The sequence below is a fragment of the Petaurus breviceps genome, unplaced genomic scaffold (genome assembly GCF_028583685.1).
Source record: "Petaurus breviceps papuanus isolate PSGF00001 unplaced genomic scaffold, PetGlider_PUasm1.0 115, whole genome shotgun sequence".
Taxonomy (NCBI): domain Eukaryota; kingdom Metazoa; phylum Chordata; class Mammalia; order Diprotodontia; family Petauridae; genus Petaurus; species Petaurus breviceps.
The window spans coordinates 3601610-3618818 of record NW_027185612.1 but is presented as its reverse complement, the minus strand read 5'-3'; the positions used below and the strand labels follow the sequence as shown (position 1 = coordinate 3618818).

At 36.8% G+C, this 17209-nt stretch overlaps 1 protein-coding gene across 10 annotated transcripts in view; it reads left to right on the top strand.

Moving 5' to 3' along the window:
* Positions 1–17209, top strand: part of KMT2C (lysine methyltransferase 2C) — a 336336-nt gene that overhangs the window by 315583 nt on the left and 3544 nt on the right. For 9 of the 10 annotated variants that reach the window (XM_069084226.1, XM_069084177.1, XM_069084204.1 and 6 more), the window contains 10 exons: positions 605–857; positions 1749–1888; positions 2795–2902; positions 4359–5478; positions 7477–7613; positions 8874–9016; positions 9295–9463; positions 12336–12452; positions 12827–12900; positions 13173–13281. In XM_069084226.1, coding sequence (XP_068940327.1) covers positions 605–857; positions 1749–1888; positions 2795–2902; positions 4359–5478; positions 7477–7613; positions 8874–9016; positions 9295–9463; positions 12336–12452; positions 12827–12900; positions 13173–13281 — 2370 coding nt within the window. The remainder of the gene's footprint in view (positions 1–604; positions 858–1748; positions 1889–2794; positions 2903–4358; positions 5479–7476; positions 7614–8873; positions 9017–9294; positions 9464–12335; positions 12453–12826; positions 12901–13172; positions 13282–17209) is intronic. The other variant, XM_069084215.1, reaches the window with a different exon arrangement.

Genomic DNA, 17209 nt, shown 5'->3' with positions numbered 1-17209 from the left:
AGGGGTCACAAATGGAAAAGGTTTAAGAAACCCTGATATAGAATGAAGAATAATAATAGACAGATGGCTCAAAAGCTGCTACAGAAGACAACCAGGTAAAGTTTTGAGTGTGTTGGGTAGAGTTCTGGAATATATATATATATATATATATATTTTTTTTTTTTTTGGCTTTTTGGAGGGGGGAAGGTAGGGCAGTTGTGGTTAAATGACTTGCCCAAGGTCACACGGCTAGTTTTTGTGTTAAGTGTCTGAGGCTGGCTTTGAACTTGGGTCTTCCTGACTCCAGCGCCAGTGCTCTATTCACTCTGCCATCTAGCCCGCCCCGTTATGGAATATTTTTAAATGATATACAGAAGAATTGCACAGTGAAGCATTAACAAATTTGTGTTTTACCCTGGTACAGGGAGTACCCATAACTTGTGTTCATAGGTCTATTATAATGCAATTAATATCTCTGTTTATCAGATATTTAAAAAAAAATTTGAGATATATTAAATTCCAAATAATGTAGTAGGATGATTTCTTATAATAACAATGCTATTTTATGATATCCTCTTGTTCATTGTTACCTTTGGATAACATCCAGATATTTACTTGTTTTTAGAATATTAGTAGTGTTGTGGCTGCATTTTCCGATCTTCTTCACGTACGAATTCCTAACAGTTACGAGGTCAGTAATGCTCCAGATATTCCTTCCCATGTGGGCTTGATAAATGGCTCTCGTGTAAACCCTGGCTTAGAATATCGGCAACAATTACTCCCGCATGCTCCTCCACCAGTATCCATGAATCATGGAAGACTAGTAGCCTCTTACAAACTCAAACAACCAAATATGCCATTTCCTCCAACAAGCAATGGTAAGTTAGTTTATGACATTCTCATTTGTAATTCTTATTCCTTAAGTTAAGATTGCTCAGTTTATAATTAATATTTGTATATTGTACCAGACCTGGGGGGTGGGGGGGGAGCATATGTCTTATATTTATCATTCAGGCATTTCCTGAATCCCTAGTACTTGGTTAGGTGTCCTTTTCTATTCTCTAGAAGTATGTGACATAGCAATATAAAATAAAATACATTTGTAAGTCTAGTTGGTATAGCTAGGTGGTACAATGGATAAAGTACCAAGCTTGTAGTCAAGAAAATTCATTTTCCTGAGTTCATGTCTAGCCTCAGGCACTTACTAGCTCTATGACCCTGAGCAAATGCTTTTAACCCTGTTTAACTTAGTTTCCTCATTAGTCAAAGGAGCTATTTAACAATTCTTTTTTTTTTAAATCAGCATTTTCATATATGAGTTTCTGCTGGAAGTGCTATTTCACAGCTACAATGAATATTTTTAATTGTCTTAATGCATAAGCATTTTTTGTAAATCTCCATCATTTTCTTCATTTTTGCTTGCATAAAATTTATTATTATATGCTACATGAATTAAAAATAACTTTTGTTGAATAATAGTTGTAATTAATTCATGTCTGTAATTAAAAGCATTTCTTACTCTGTCTTAATTTTCTTTGTATTAATAAAATTATTTAATTTTCACCTCATTCTTTATATTTTTCTGAATCAAGTCTCAGCCCTCTGTTATTCTCCTAAACTGTATTTCCTCAAATAAGCTTGTCAGTGTAAATTCAAGTATATATATTTCCTTTAATATTTATTTGCAATCCCATGGTATATTATTTCACTTGAACTACATTTGTGTCACCAGGTGTTTACAGTCTCTTAACAAATTTTTTATTTTTCAGGTCTAGCTGGTTATAAGGATCATAATCAAAATATAACTGATAGCTCTGCAGTCAGACCCCAGTGGTGTTGTCACTGTAAAGTGGTCATTCTTGGTAGTGGTGTTCGGAAATCTTTTAAAGGTCAAGGCTTTCTGAAACAGGTATTTAAAAGCCATATTGCTTTTTCTCATTTAAAGCAGATTTGTGATTGCGGTGCACCCCCCCCCCCCCCCGCACATACACATAGGAGAGAGATATATGGACAGAGAGAGTCATAGGGCAGTTTAAAGTTATTAAAGACTTTATGTGTGTGTATTCATTATATGCTCCAATATTTACTTGAAACATACTGATTAATTCCTTATTAGACTAGCATTTTCACTTTCTTAAAGAATTTCAACATAATCTTCCAGGAACCATTTCGGAATTCATAACTATTAACTATTCCAGGGTTTGAATGGTACAGAAATCCTTTTTACATTGTAAATAATGAACTGGACATAGGACATTAGTTTCAACTTTGTAAACTCCAGGTTTATTTATTTATTTTTTTGCAGAGGGAAGGAAGCAACAGGAAATGGTGGTAGTGGCACCACAAGTACAAGCATATGCATGCATGCATACACATACACACACGATCTTGGCAGCCAAAATCAACATTTTATATTTGCTTATGTGAAAAACTAAACTGGCACCTTTTTATGGTCATCTTAGATTCAAGATTGGAGTAAAATATGAAAAAAAAAATTCTACCACTCATGTTTCAAGTTCATTTCTTTCCATCTACTGTGTGTCTATACTAGATATTTGGACAGTAGTTACCTTTTACTTTTAAGTCAAAAGTGAGTCACGTTTTCTATAACATTGGATACAAAGCACAAATCTCTGTGAAGCTTGCACTCAGTTTTCACTGCTACTTTGGAGGGGGTACGTAATATATCAGGGAACAGGAGGGAGATTTCTGAGCTACATTCACCAACAGTGTTTAACTTTAGTTCAATGGATGTTTCTAGAGTGATTTATAATGTTGAAATGCTCACATACCTTTTTTTCTCTTTGATTCTCAGGATTCCCAAGAAAGCTCTGATAGAGGGGAAAAGGATGTTGTATTTTGTAGTAATAACTGTTTTGTTCTTTATTCAACAACTGTGCAAGGAAAAAACTCAGAACACAAGGTAACAATTTAAACATTAAATGTAGCGGTTTAGTGCTATTTGATTTTGTCATAAAGCTGATGAGCTAATTATGTAAAACTTTGAATAACTCAGTTTAAGGGAAACTGTGATTTCACGTTTATTTAAGTTTGTCATCATTGATATATAATTTTATTCCATTTGTAATACATAATGGAAAATCGAAGGCAAATTCCTCTGCATTGTAGTTGTTTGAAAATCTGATGACCAGAATCCAAAAAAGGGGGAAATAAATATAAATAACTTTTTCAAGATCAGATCTCATTCCTAACACTGTTGTGGCTGGGACTTGAATCTAGCTTTCCTACCTTCTGTTCTGGAAGACCTGAAATAATTTCTTTCATGACTCTTTTGATCTCTTAAAACTTTGCAAAGAATATTTTTTTGGGAAAGGGAATGTATGAAAAAGCCTGTACATTCCTTTCAGTCTCAGCAGAGGAAAAAAACCCTCTATTTTATTTGGTTTCATATAATGTAGAAGCCTGTTAAAAGGACATTTCTAAGATTATGTGCTCTGTGAGCTTTTACAACCTTGTCATTCTTACTATTCAGCAAACATTTTAAATGCATTTTTATATTATATATTGATAAAACACAATCCCTAGCCAATACCCAAACAAGCATCCCTACAAAGTGCGTTCTCAAAAAGGTTGATTTCAGTAAGGCTTTATTAAATATCTGTTATGCACAGAACATTGTTAGGTAATGAGGTGACATCACTTTCATGAAGATTCCCTTTCTGGGGGGAGGAAGGAGGAAAAGGAGGGATCTTGCTTCATAACTTCCCTTTACTTTCTGTTATATATTTCTACAGAAAATATTTAGTAGAAAAGGCACTATGTAAGTCCAAAGGATTATTTAAAGCACCTTTAAAGGGGTTATCTCCACTGACAGTATTATTGATTAAACTTGGTTATATAATAAAATTTGTTCAGTTAATATGTAACATAGAGAGGTTAGTGGGAAGAGAGACAAAAGTACTATTAAAGTGAGAAGAGATAAAGGAACATTGAACTGAAAGACCGGGGCGGCTGCGTGGCACAGTGAATAGAGCACTGGCCCTGGAGTCAGGAGGACCTGAGTTCAAATCCAATCTCAGACACTTAACACAAAAACTAGCCGTGTGACCTTGGGTAAGTCACTTAACCCTAGTTGCCCTCCAAAAAGCAATAAAAGAAAGAACTGAAAGATCACAGATCTACCCTAATATCATCTGTTGTGGTCAGATCGTTAACATCTTAGATTGACCTTGCTACTTTTCACCCTCTATTTGCTTCCTCTCTCTCCCTGTAATTATATTTTTAAAGCTTTATTCTCAGCTAAGTTAAAACAAAATCATTGGTATCGAGTTTCTTGCTTTTAAACATGTTCAAATTTGAACAATTCTTAGGGTTATTTATCACTGTTCTTTCTAACATGATTTCTTTTTATTTTGCAGGATTCGCTCCCTTCCTTGCCACACTCACCAACAAAAGAAATGCCCCCTAAAGCATTCCATCAATACAGTACCAACATCTCCACCTTAGATGTCCATTGTCTCCCACAGCTTCAGGAAAAAGTCTCTCCTCCAGCATCACCTCCCATTACTTTCCCTCCTGCCTTGGAAGCAGCCAAAGTAGAGACAAAGCCAGATGAGCTGAAAGTAACAGTAAAATTGAAACCTCGCCTGAGAGCCATCCATAGTGCTTTTGAGGATTGTAGACCACTAAGTAAGAGATGGAAAGGGATGAAATGGAAGAAATGGAGCATTCATATTGTGATGCCCAAGGGGACTTTCAAACCACCTTGTGAAGATGAAATTGATGAGTTTCTGAAAAAACGTGGCACTTCCCTGAAACCTGACCCTGTGCCTAAAGACTATAGGAAGTGTTGCTTCTGTCATGAAGAAGGTGATGGATTAACTGATGGCCCTGCAAGGCTACTTAACCTTGACTTAGATCTTTGGGTACATTTGAACTGTGCTCTTTGGTCCACAGAGGTCTATGAGACACAAGCTGGTGCCTTAATAAATGTGGAACTGGCACTTCGGAGGGGCCTACAAATGAAATGTGTGTTCTGTCACAAAATGGGTGCCACTGGCGGCTGTCACAGGTTTAGGTGCACCAATATTTACCATTTTACCTGTGCCATTAAAGCACAATGCATGTTTTTTAAGGATAAAACAATGCTTTGCCCCATGCACAAGCCAAAGGGAACTCATGAGCAAGAATTAAGTTATTTTGCAGTCTTTAGAAGGGTCTATGTCCAAAGAGATGAAGTTCGTCAGATAGCTAGCATTGTGCAGCGTGGAGAACGTGACCACACTTTCCGAGTAGGAAGCCTCATCTTCCACACAATTGGTCAACTGTTACCACAGCAGATGCAAGCATTCCATTCTTCTAAAGCTCTCTTCCCTGTTGGATATGAAGCCAGCCGATTATACTGGAGTATGCGGTATGCAAATAGACGTTGTCGCTATTTATGTTCTATTGAGGAGAAGGATGGGCTTCCTATGTTTGTGATCAAGATTGTGGAGCAAGGCCATGAAGATCTTGTTCTTACTGATACCTCTCCTAAAGGTAACATGCAGCTATGTTAACTGTATTTTTGTTACACAGAGCTATTGTGATTTTTCCATGTATTCTCCTTTCTTCCTTATTACATCCTTCTTCACTTTGTTTTGTATTCTAAAGTAACCTTTGATAAATTAAGAATTATGTTTTGAGATACAAGATATAAAATTCTCTGTACCATCTGGCTTGGATTGTGATACAATTTTTGGAAGACAAACGGTGATCCTAGTAGCTTTAGAAGATCAGGTCAATGTGTATTTTAAATGAAAACCTTCAAAAATGATTCTGGTAGTGATTAAATCAGGCTTGTGCCATTATTCACCTTGAAACCTATATCCCATTCCATAGAAATCCTGTTGCTGGTATTTCTATACTATACCTGCCAATGGACTCTGCCGGAATTGGGTATTATCTGTGGATCAGATCTGAGAAATGCTTCCAGCACCTTACTTTGACAGAATTTGGTTGAAAACGAGCACAGGTGGAATCAGCATTCCACATTTGGTGGTTTGAGGCCACCTGAAATGATTGACTAGAAATCAGGGCATGTCATTTAAGGAAGGTTTAGTCACTCTTGTGCACTGTGGTCAACCATAGTAGAAAAATGGGATTTGCTCTTGAAGCGCAAAGGAAGGTGGTACCTTAAAAGTCCTCAGATTCACCCCCCTACTTTTACAAATGAGGACACCAAGGTTCACAAAGATTGTCTGCTCATAGTTACAGAATGGCAAAGCCAGGACTAGAACCCAGCTCTGTGGACTTTCAAAAAAGTGCTTAGGCCCCCCAGCCCCGCCCCACTTGGACCCTGGCTGATACATGAAATAGTAAAAACAAAGCCTTCTAACAATAAAGATTTTTACTGTATTTAATAAAAAGGTGCTATGGAGTGAGCTTCTAGTTCAGCATCTACAGTACTTTATGGGGAACAGGAAGAGAATCAAATCAGAAATACATTGATGGATACTTAGAAATAAAGGGATCCTCTAGCTTCCATTTGGATTTCATTACAGACTGCTATTAAATCCTTTGAAGTTTGAAGCTATTCAGTAATGAACTAGTTACAATGATAGTCAAATAATATAACTTTAATGTGCTCCCTGCCCTCTAGCTGTTTCCCTTCTAATTTGACTAGGAGAAGTTATGCAGAGAGAGGCAATGCCAAACTAAATTAAGTTAGCTTTTATTAAATTTCTTATGACTCTGGGACCACGGGCAGAGTTGAGCAGAAAAAATTTAGATAAAAGTTTTTGTCTTTATCCTTAAACACTCACATTCCATAGCCATAACTGACTTTCTTACTCCACCTTTACATGGACCATAGCATCCTCAAGCAGACAGTTGTACCCAACTTGGCCCATGGTCCCAGAACTGCAGAAGAAATTTAATAACAATTCAGTAAATTTAGCTTGGTATTCCCTCTCCCTACTTTGAATACTTCTCCTAGCCAAATTATAAAGCAAATGGCAAGAGGGCAGGGAACACATTAAAATTATATTGTTTTACATTGCCTATCATTATGAATCATTTGTTATTGTACAATGTTCAAGTTCAAAGTTGTTAAGATCATTTTAACTGCTTTTTCATCAGGGTGGCTTCTTAGATTATTTTATGTTAGTCAAGAGAAAATGAGTTGATTTTTTTTTAATATTTCAGTAAAATGCCCAAGCAAAATATTGAGATGAAGTTGGTCACCATAAGTTATATAGAGGTCATTATGAAAACTGCATTAACTCATTGGGATTTAATTTTGATTTTGATTTTAATTTGATTTAATTTAATTTTGAATAAATTGCTGGTTGACTAACATGGATTCTTATTTTCATGTACTTATTAATGTGATTATTGTTGGTGGATCTGTTCAGTATTGGTAGATTCTTTTTGGAAAATAGTTGTTAATAAGTCTCAACTGTTCTTTAATATCTTTACTTGAGTTCTTTGTGTGTTGTTCATTCATTTTTATGTCACCATAATGTCTGGCACTGTAATTTTTTCTTTGTCATTTAGGTGTTTGGGATAAAATTCTGGAGCCTGTTGCATGCGTTCGAAAAGAATCTGAAATGCTTCAGCTCTTTCCTGGGTATTTAAAAGGAGAAGATCTATTTGGTTTAACAGTCTCTGCTGTGGCAAGAATAGCTGAATCAGTGAGTGCTTTGATTAAGTTGTTTGTAAAACAGAAATTTTCTTTCATCCTGGAAAATTCCTTTTTACTTTATTCACATAAATTACTTTGTCATTCAACAACCATTTATTAAATGTCTGTCATGAAGTAAGTCTTGTCATATGGAAAATCAGAAATAGTAAAAGGCTTAATTCTTGTCCTCATGACTCATAATCTTTGCTGCCAACTGATTTACTCTAAAGATGGTGTTATTTTTGGACATGACTCGTTCATCAGAACTGAATTGTTTCCCACACAGTTATGGAATCCTGATAACTGAGATTAAAAGAGACTTTTTGAGGGCAATAGTTGTTGATGTTACAAACTCGCTTGTGGAAAACACAAGAAAGTCCCTACAGGCTATTTACTTAGAACTGTATAATTTCCCTCTTGGATGGTTCAATACTCCATGGATGAATCTGTTTGTTAGAAATCAAGGCTATATGAGTTTGTATATTAGAGAGACAGATTCTGGGAAGTAAATTAAAATAGAAATTCTGTTAGAAATAAGTTAAACTTCTCTAAAATAGTCTGAATAGCAACCTCACATCTCTGACCTTATATACTGTGATATTTAAAATGGAAATGAAACTGATATGCAAAAACACCTAAGAAAGTGAACAGTGTAAACAGTGGGCATATGAGACCTAAAATTCCAAGGAGTTATCAGTAACATAAAGCTATTCATATTGAAGTTTTTTTTTCCCAAGCCCCTGAGTGATAGAATGTTTTATAAAGAGGTGCAGGTTCTAAAATCCCATTTGGTTATATGCACTTCTTGCAATCTCATGAAAATAGCCCTATCTTTTCCTTTTTTAGAGGAAAGTTGGCAGGGTTCACTAAATAATCTCTTTAAAGATCAGTTTTACATATTCATACATAATGTTTGGTGTCATGCAAAAATTTGGGTCCTGCTCAGTTACTTACTCTACTGTGTAAACTTGGGTAGGTCACTCTATTTTTTAAAATAAGTGGGCTGGGCTAGATGATTTCTTAGTTCCCTTCAGTGATGTGTGATCTATGCATGCAGCTTTTAGAAGTATCTTAGAAACAAAAACTTTATTGTTGAAAATACTTAAATAGATGTGGAATGACATTTTTGTAGGAGATTCTAGATCTTTTTTTTTTTTTTTTGCCACACTCATCAACAAAAGAAATGCTCCTTGATGGTTTTGGTGAATAGATATTATGTAGGATATTTCTCAGGTGGTTTAACTTTTGTCTGTTTTGCTCTTTCTTTCAGCTTCCTGGGGTTGAGGCATGTGAAAACTATACCTTCAGATATGGCCGAAATCCTCTTATGGAACTTCCTCTTGCCATTAACCCCACGGGCTGTGCCCGTTCTGAACCTAAAATGAGTACCCATGTCAAGAGGTTTGTGTTAAGGTATTTTGTTTTAACTTCACATAGTACAGCCCAGGGTTTCTAGGCTCTGTAGTGGTTTTCTTGTGCTTTTATTTGTCTGCTGCTCACAAACCCTGTTGTCTCTGGCTGTTTGTGCATGCCTAAATGAAAAGAGCTCTGCTGTGTTGCATTTGCTAATCAGCTTTCAATGTATGTGTGTCTTATCAGAAAGAATCGGAAAAACAATATGACTTTGTTCCTTATTCAGAGATGTCTTCAGTTTTCTTTGTATTTTTCTGTTTATATGCCAATGCCTACAGGCCTCACACCTTGAATAGCACCAGCACCTCGAAATCCTTTCAGAGCACAGTCACTGGAGAGTTAAATGCCCCTTATAGTAAACAGTTTGTCCATTCTAAATCCTCTCAATACCGAAAAATGAAGACTGAATGGAAATCCAATGTGTATTTAGCACGGTCTAGGATTCAGGTGAGCTGGAACTCTTTTCTCTATGGATATGTTTTGTGCTCTGCATAGAAGTTTGATGAAATTTATATAACATGTGTGGTAAGAATTTCACATGGCTGTTAGGATAGTTTTTTAATATCTGTTGTCTTGATTCCATTAGGATAGTTTTTTAATATCTGTTGTCTTGATTCCATTTTTTTTTCTTTTTTTTTTTAAGCAATCAGGGTTAAGTAACTTGCATAAGGTTACACGGCCAGTTATTTCTGGGTGTGGTGCTGAGTGTCTGAGCCTGGGATTCGATCTCCAGGTCATCCCAACACTGGAGCCCTTGCTCTTACTCGCTGTGCTACCTGGCCGCCCCCATTTGTTTTTCTGTACCAGAATAATTGACCATACATAACAATGTGATGATTAACTGTAGGTTCAGGTTATGAGTTATTTTATTCCAGGTAACAAGTTAATGTTTAAATTAGGATAACAGTTCCAAACACCTGAAGCTAATGGACTGAATAAAAGTGAGCTAGAGAAGGGTGGGAGACAGGATGCCATCCATATAAGTTTCAGTGAGTTAGGAGGCTGAATAAAGATAAGTTTGTTCATTATTTCTGAAGAATAAGAAAACCTCTCTGAAAACAGGATAATGTGGACCTAATTTTCTCACTATCTTGATTGATAGAAATCATGGGTTTTTTTTGTTTTGTTTTAGCTTTTTGGAGAGCAGTTGGGGTTAAGTGACTTGCCCAAGGTCACATGGCTAGTATTTTTGTGTTAAGTGTCTGAGGCCGGATTTGAACTCAGGTCCTCCTAACTCCAGGGCCAGTGGTCTATTCACTGAGCCACCTAGCTGCCCCTAGAAATCATGCTTTAATTTTACAGTCCTGAAAGATGTTATTTATTTTAAATAATGTACCAAGTACACTTAGTATGTTAAGTCAAGTAGATTAAAAACAGAGAATATTCGCTACCTACTCATCCAAAGAATTTTCAGAGCCCATGGAATATTAAAAGTTGAACCATAATTAGAAACTTCTATTTCCACCCTGAATTATTCATCCTGCCATATGGTTAGTTTCTGGATAAAGTTGTAGAGAGTAATGCTGAAAAATAATCTTTGCAAGGAGAAAAGATACAGCAACGATTTTTTAAAAATTACTTGTCAAACTGTTTATCTTTTTTAAGGACACTGGAAAAACCTAGACAGATCCCCTCCAAGGATTGTGAAAACCCAGATTAGTAGATAAGTTGCACAGGAATTTTTGGTAATATTATTCACCACTCAGGTGCAATAATAATTGAACTAGGATAAGGTACATCTTTTAAAGAGACAAAGGATAAGATGATGTCTGTTTAAAAGAGTGTTATCAGGGGCGGCTAGCTGGTGCAGTGAATAGAGCACTAGCCCTGGAGTCAGGAGGACCTGAATTCAAATTTGACCTGAGACACTTAACACTTACTAGCCATGTGACCTTGGGCAAGTCACTTAACCCCAATTGCCTAGCTTTCCCCCCTCCAAAAAGCAAAAAATAAAAATAAAATAAAATAAAAGTGTTATCACCACCTTGACCATCTTGCACAAGAGAATTCAGTTCATATGAAAAACCTATTTTCTTAGCCATCACCATTATAGGTTAACAGTCTTGTTTCATTAAAGATCCTTCCAAGAAGGAATCCTTTCCACTAAGTAGAATTTAATCTTCCTCTTAATGTGTAGCCGAACCAAACTGGCAGCACTATTTGAAGCTGCAGATTTTCTACCAAGGACAGGAATAAGTCACTCTCCTTTTGTCGAAACTGCCCTGAAATCTTTGCTTTAAGGTCTTCCTTTCCACCCAAACAATAGTAACTGAAATATTAGCTGGTACTATAATTAGCCCATTAGCTCATTCTACTTCCTCTTGATGTATTTACAAGGTAGTCTTAGTATAGTGTTACATGGCAGCAAGATAACATGGTAACTAATTATGAAAGGCTGAAATAATTGTATATACTTTTTCCTTAAGGTCAGGTTTGATCATGTCCCTCCTCTACCCTGTAAATTCCTCTAGACTCTAGAACAAACTCCTGTTTTGGCTTTTCAAATAATTTACCACCCGACCCTCACCTATTTTTCCAACCCTCTTTGGATCTTACTCACACTTCAATGCTCTTTTATGATCCAGCTAAACTGTCACTTTTTTTTCCATATGCAGCACTCCACATGCCCAATTTTCATGCCTTTGATATTTCCTATGCCTAGAATGCACTGCTACTGAATCTTGACCTCATAGAATACCCCTCCTTCCTTTAAGATATAGCTAAAGCTTATCTTCTATGTGAAACATTTCTTGGTCCCCTCAACTTTTAGGGCCTTTTCTTTCAAATGAATTTTTATTTATTCTCTATGTATCTGTATTCTTCTGGTCCCGCATTAGGATGTAAACCACTTGCAAGTGAGGAATCATAGTGCTTGAGACATAGTAGGTGCTTAATACTTGATTGATTAAAAATAGCACCTCTTGGGTCAGGGTTTATTTTGTTGCTCAGAATATTTAAAATCTAACATTAATAGCAAAGAAGATCAAAAGCTTCTTAAGAAATCTGCAGTGTATGTAGGTATACCTTTAAGCAACTTTGTTGAAGACTTAGAATGCTATATATACAGCATAATGAAAGTGAATTAATTATGATTTGAAAGGAAAAAATTAAGGTAATGATGGTAGAATGTAGAAAGATTACATACAGATTGTGAAGGTTTTATAACTATAGGGCAAAAGTCTTTATATAGTCTAGGCAGAGTAATATACAGAGTAGATACAGTGAAAAAACTATCTTAGGCATGGTGTTTTGTTGTTTTTTAGTCACATATAATTGGTCTTCTTGATGCAGTTCTCAATTTCGTGGTCTCCTGTTACAGGGACTAGGCTTATATGCTGCTAGAGACATTGAAAAGCACACCATGGTCATTGAATACATTGGAACCATCATCCGAAATGAAGTAGCAAACAGAAAAGAAAAACTTTATGAGTCTCAGGTAGGTATTCTCTGTACACATTTGCAGATCTTATTGTATTCAAACTGATATCAAGCTCCCAATGGTCCCAGTGGGACCAAATCTGGTCATCTTGTTCAATCAATACTGAATAAAATGCTGGTACCTTCTCTCTTCCCATCCTCCACTTTTTTGTAGATATATTTTGTCACATAATGTTACATGTATCTTTTGCCAGAGTTAGCATTTATAAATACGGATGTGATCAGCCTCTTCCCCAACTTGTTTCCTCACAAAATGATTAGCAAGTTGAAGTGTAAACATAGTAAAAAGTGTCCTGTTGTAGGTTGGTGATTGCTGATGGCTTCTTGTTGGAGAAAATTACACAAAATATTAATTTCTTTACCCTTTTTTAGAATCGGGGTGTGTACATGTTCCGCATTGATAATGATCACGTCATTGATGCCACATTGACAGGAGGGCCTGCAAGGTAGGTGACCCTAGAATAGGTTAGGTTCTTTCCCCGAGTTTTTCATGTAATAGTCAAGGAAAAATTGAAGAAAAATTTTAGTAGTAAGATGCTGTCAAGTAATATTTCTTCAGTTAATTTAAGGACAGATAAATCATCCAAAAAGTTGCATTTACAATTTTTCAAGGTAAGGGTTGATAAAAGAGTAATTAATGATTTTCCTTTTAATAGAAATTGACTTTTGTCAATTTGATTTGGAATAAAAAATGCTTTCCAAAATGATGACTTTGCAGGTATATCAACCATTCATGTGCACCTAATTGTGTGGCTGAGGTGGTGACTTTTGAAAGAGGACATAAAATCATCATTAGTTCTAATCGGAGAATCCAGAAGGGGGAAGAAGTAAGTAAATGAGGGGATGTTGGAATTTTTCTTGAAGAAAATTAATCATTGTGCAAAAGGCCTTGACAAATTTTGCCTAAGGAAATTGAATAATTCAAAAATATTTATGCTATGAAATGACATTGAGATTAGATATTTGTCACATATGGGTCAGGTCATCTCAAGATGATAACAAGGAGTTTTTGATGGAATTATAGATAGTAGAGAGAGCTCTGAGAAGCTGACAATAGGATGTGAAAATGGGATCAGTTGTCCTCTGCCTTTTTTACACTTTCCTTTAACATGGCTATAATTCCAAGGAGAGCAGAGCTTTCTGTGTCATTGTGGCAATGGTTCTTTATAAAATAGTCTCTGGGAAGGACTGTAGGAGTAAAAGTATCAAGGGTCTTCTGTGGGAGCATAAAATCTTGCAAGTTATTTGTTTTTGAACGGACTACATCATTTAGTCACATGCACAAAACTGGTACCTTGTTATTTATAAACAGAGAAAGACTTTTGTAATTTTTTCTATGCTTAGAAATCAGAAACTACCACTGAATACAATATATAATAATAAAATTGGAATCTGCTTTGGAATTTTGTAGTCCACCTTACCACCACCCCCACCTCCACCTTCATACCACAACAAACTGATGATCATCTGTAGGGATCTTACAACCTGTTAAACTGTTAGAAAGCATTAATGCTGGGAAAACCTTCCCTATAATTTATGCCATTTAGTCCCAATTTTAGTTTCTACAACAACAAACAACTCTGATCCCTCTTTATATTTTAGCCCATTAAATAGCCCTTGGAAACTGCTGTGTCCACCTCTCTTAAGTTTTTCAGCTTCAAACTAAACATCCCCGTGTCCTCCGTTAATTCTTCATATTGTTTGGATTGTACATGTCTCATCATTCTGACTGTTCCTCTTCCAAGTCTGTCAAATCCCTTTTACCATTTATTTATTGGGGTGGGGGGAGTTTTGTGCTTTTTTTTCTGGAGGGGGGAAGGAAGGGCAATTGGGATTAGTTAAGTGACTTGCCCAAGGTCACACAGCTAGTAGTAAGTGTTAAGCGTCTGAGGCCAGATTTGAACTCAGGTCCTCCTGACTCCAGGGCCAGTGCTCTATTCACTGCTGCACCTAGCCGCCTCACAAATCCCTTTTAAATCTATTGAATATAATATTAAAGATGTAGTCTGTCTGGTGAGTACAGCAGACCTTTCATGATCTGGACAGCACTATATTTCAGTTAATACAAATAATGATATTTACATTTGCATGTTACTTTATAGTTTGAGAATTGCCTTACAATAATTTTGTAAGGTGTTAGTAATGCAACTGTTGTGATTCCTATCTTACAAATGAGAAAACTGAGGTTTATATTTATATTATATGACTTGCCTTCAAGTCTTGACTATAATTTAAATCTAGCTTTAAGCATAGACCAGAACTTGATTACTCCACTCCTCATCTATCACATCTTGTTCCATGTCAGAATTTCAGTTGCCGTTTTTTCCCTTTTTCTCATATGCAGCCATCATACTTGTGACCCAAAATTCAGTTGTGCTCAAAATTCAGTTGTTTTTCCATACAAAGGGCTGTCCAAACAGGTTTCCCCTGTCATATGCTTGGATAATTTTTTTTTAAACTTCCTTGCCGGATTTTACATTTATCTTACATGATCCTATTTAACTTGGATTCTGTGAATTCTGGACCATTGCTTCATCTAGTCTGATGGGATTTAAAGTCTGAGTCGGCAATATTCCTTAGTGATTTTTCTTCCTAGTCAAATGTCATCCATAGATTTGATAGACGTGCTCCACTATCTTCACTCATTTAATGAAAATGGTGAACAGGCCAGGCCAGAACCAGAGTGGAGGCATACAGAGCGATTTGTCATCCTTGGAGTGTGGTGTCCCCCAAGTTCTGGGACCTTTTCTATATGTGTCTGTGTGGAATCTCATCAGTCACAGGTTCAGTTGTTATCTCTATACCAGTGACTCCCCAAACCAGATAATCAGCCCCAATATCTTTCTCAGATTTTAGGCATCTCTACTCACATATCCACAGGCATCTTCAACTCAACACATCCAAAAATGAAGCTTTATCTTTTTCCCCACCACCTCTCCACCCTCCATCCAATCAACCCCTTCTCCAAATTTCCCTGAACTTAAAAAAGAATAGTATAAGAATAGTTGAGGTGTTTTAACAGGGAAGCTTACAGGAAGAAGGTGGTATCTGAAACAGAGGTTTAAAGGAAGACAAGAAACAGAGGTTTAAAGGAAGACAAGGATTCTTAGAGATCTAAGGGAGAACTTGTGTCAATGCAGGGAATAATTAATATTCTCATTTGATTTGTACAAGGAAGTCATTAAGAGAAATAGTATAAAAATGAGCCTGGAAAAGGTGAATGGCATACAGACAGCAGAGGACCTTAAAAGTTCAGGTTAAGGAATTTGTTTTAGTAGACATTGTCAGACCTATGCTTTAGGAAGAGTGTTATAATCGAACAGGAATAAACTAGGATGGTTCTCTTAGGAAGTGGAGAGAAAGGGATACATGTGAATGAGGTTATGTAGCTAGAAATGGCATGAATTCATTTGAGATGAGGGAGCAGGCAAGGAGCAAGAGAGAGGAAGTACAGGGCAAGAGGAATAATGAATTCTTTTTTAGACATGTGGAGCTCCAGATATCCAGGATTTATCCAAGCAGATGTTTGATAATACTCTGCTGGAGTTCAGGAGATTATAACAATTTAGATTTTAGAAAATATTATGAAATATCTGTTTACTATTATATAATGTATAGTGTGTGTGTGTATAAATATGTCACTTAGTATATGCATATTTGCAGGGGCATGATGTTGGAACCATGGGAGCATTTTGAAATCTCCAAGAGAGCAAGTGACAGATCTATGACAGGGTGGGGAAAACACCCATGATAAGGGGCAGAGGGTATATAATGATCCAGCAAAGAATACTGAGCAGTCCAAGAAGTAGGGGAATCTTGAGGAGCATTGTCATAGAAACCAAGGGAAGAGAGAGTGTTCAAAAGAAGACTGGGGAGTGTGAGCTCAAAAGCAAAATTCCCAAAAATTAACATGTGAAAAGCAGTCAGAATGGGGGTGGGGCTGGGGGAAAGGGAACAGTGTTATAAAACAAAAAGCTTAAGACAATTACAGGATTAAGTAAGGGTGTCTTCTTTTTTTTTTAAAGATGATATAGACCTGAGTATACTTACAGGCATCAAGTAACTGGAGAGAGATGGAACATGGAAAAGAGAAGGAATAATTATTGGGGCCAACTCCTCAGGATACAGGAAGGGACAGGATTGAGGGCACAGGAGAAAGGTCCCCTCTTCCTCAGAGGGAAGAATAAAGATGGAGAGTATCATGAAAATGTTGAATGGTTTGGAGGGATAGAGTAGGGGGAAGAGAGCTCTTGACCCATCGCCTCTTTTTTTTTTTTTTTTTTAAAGGAATTGGGGTTAAGTAACTTGCTCAGGGTTACATGGCCAGTTGTTTCTGGGTGGGCGCTAAGTGTCTGAGCCCAGATTCGATCCCAGGTCATCCCGACACTGGGGCCAGTGTTCTTACTTGCTGTGCTACCTGGCCACCCCAACCCATCACCTCTTTTCCAAGTAAAATAGGAGGAAAGAGCCTCTGAAGGGAGATGTGGATGGAGGGATTCTGTAGGGGTTTCAGGAAAGCAGGGAAAGCATCCCAACAGCCCCTGAGAGAACTCAGATGGAGTGATATTACTTCCTCTAGCAGTGTTGGTGAGCTCGGAAGCATGAGCAGAGTTGGCATATAATAGGGGTGATCCAAGTTTGATCTTTGTGTGGATTATTGCAGCAGCCTCTAATTGATGCTCCTGCTTCCACACTCTCCCCTCACTAATACATCTTCCACATAGCTGCCTGATCTCACCATATTACTACCCTGCT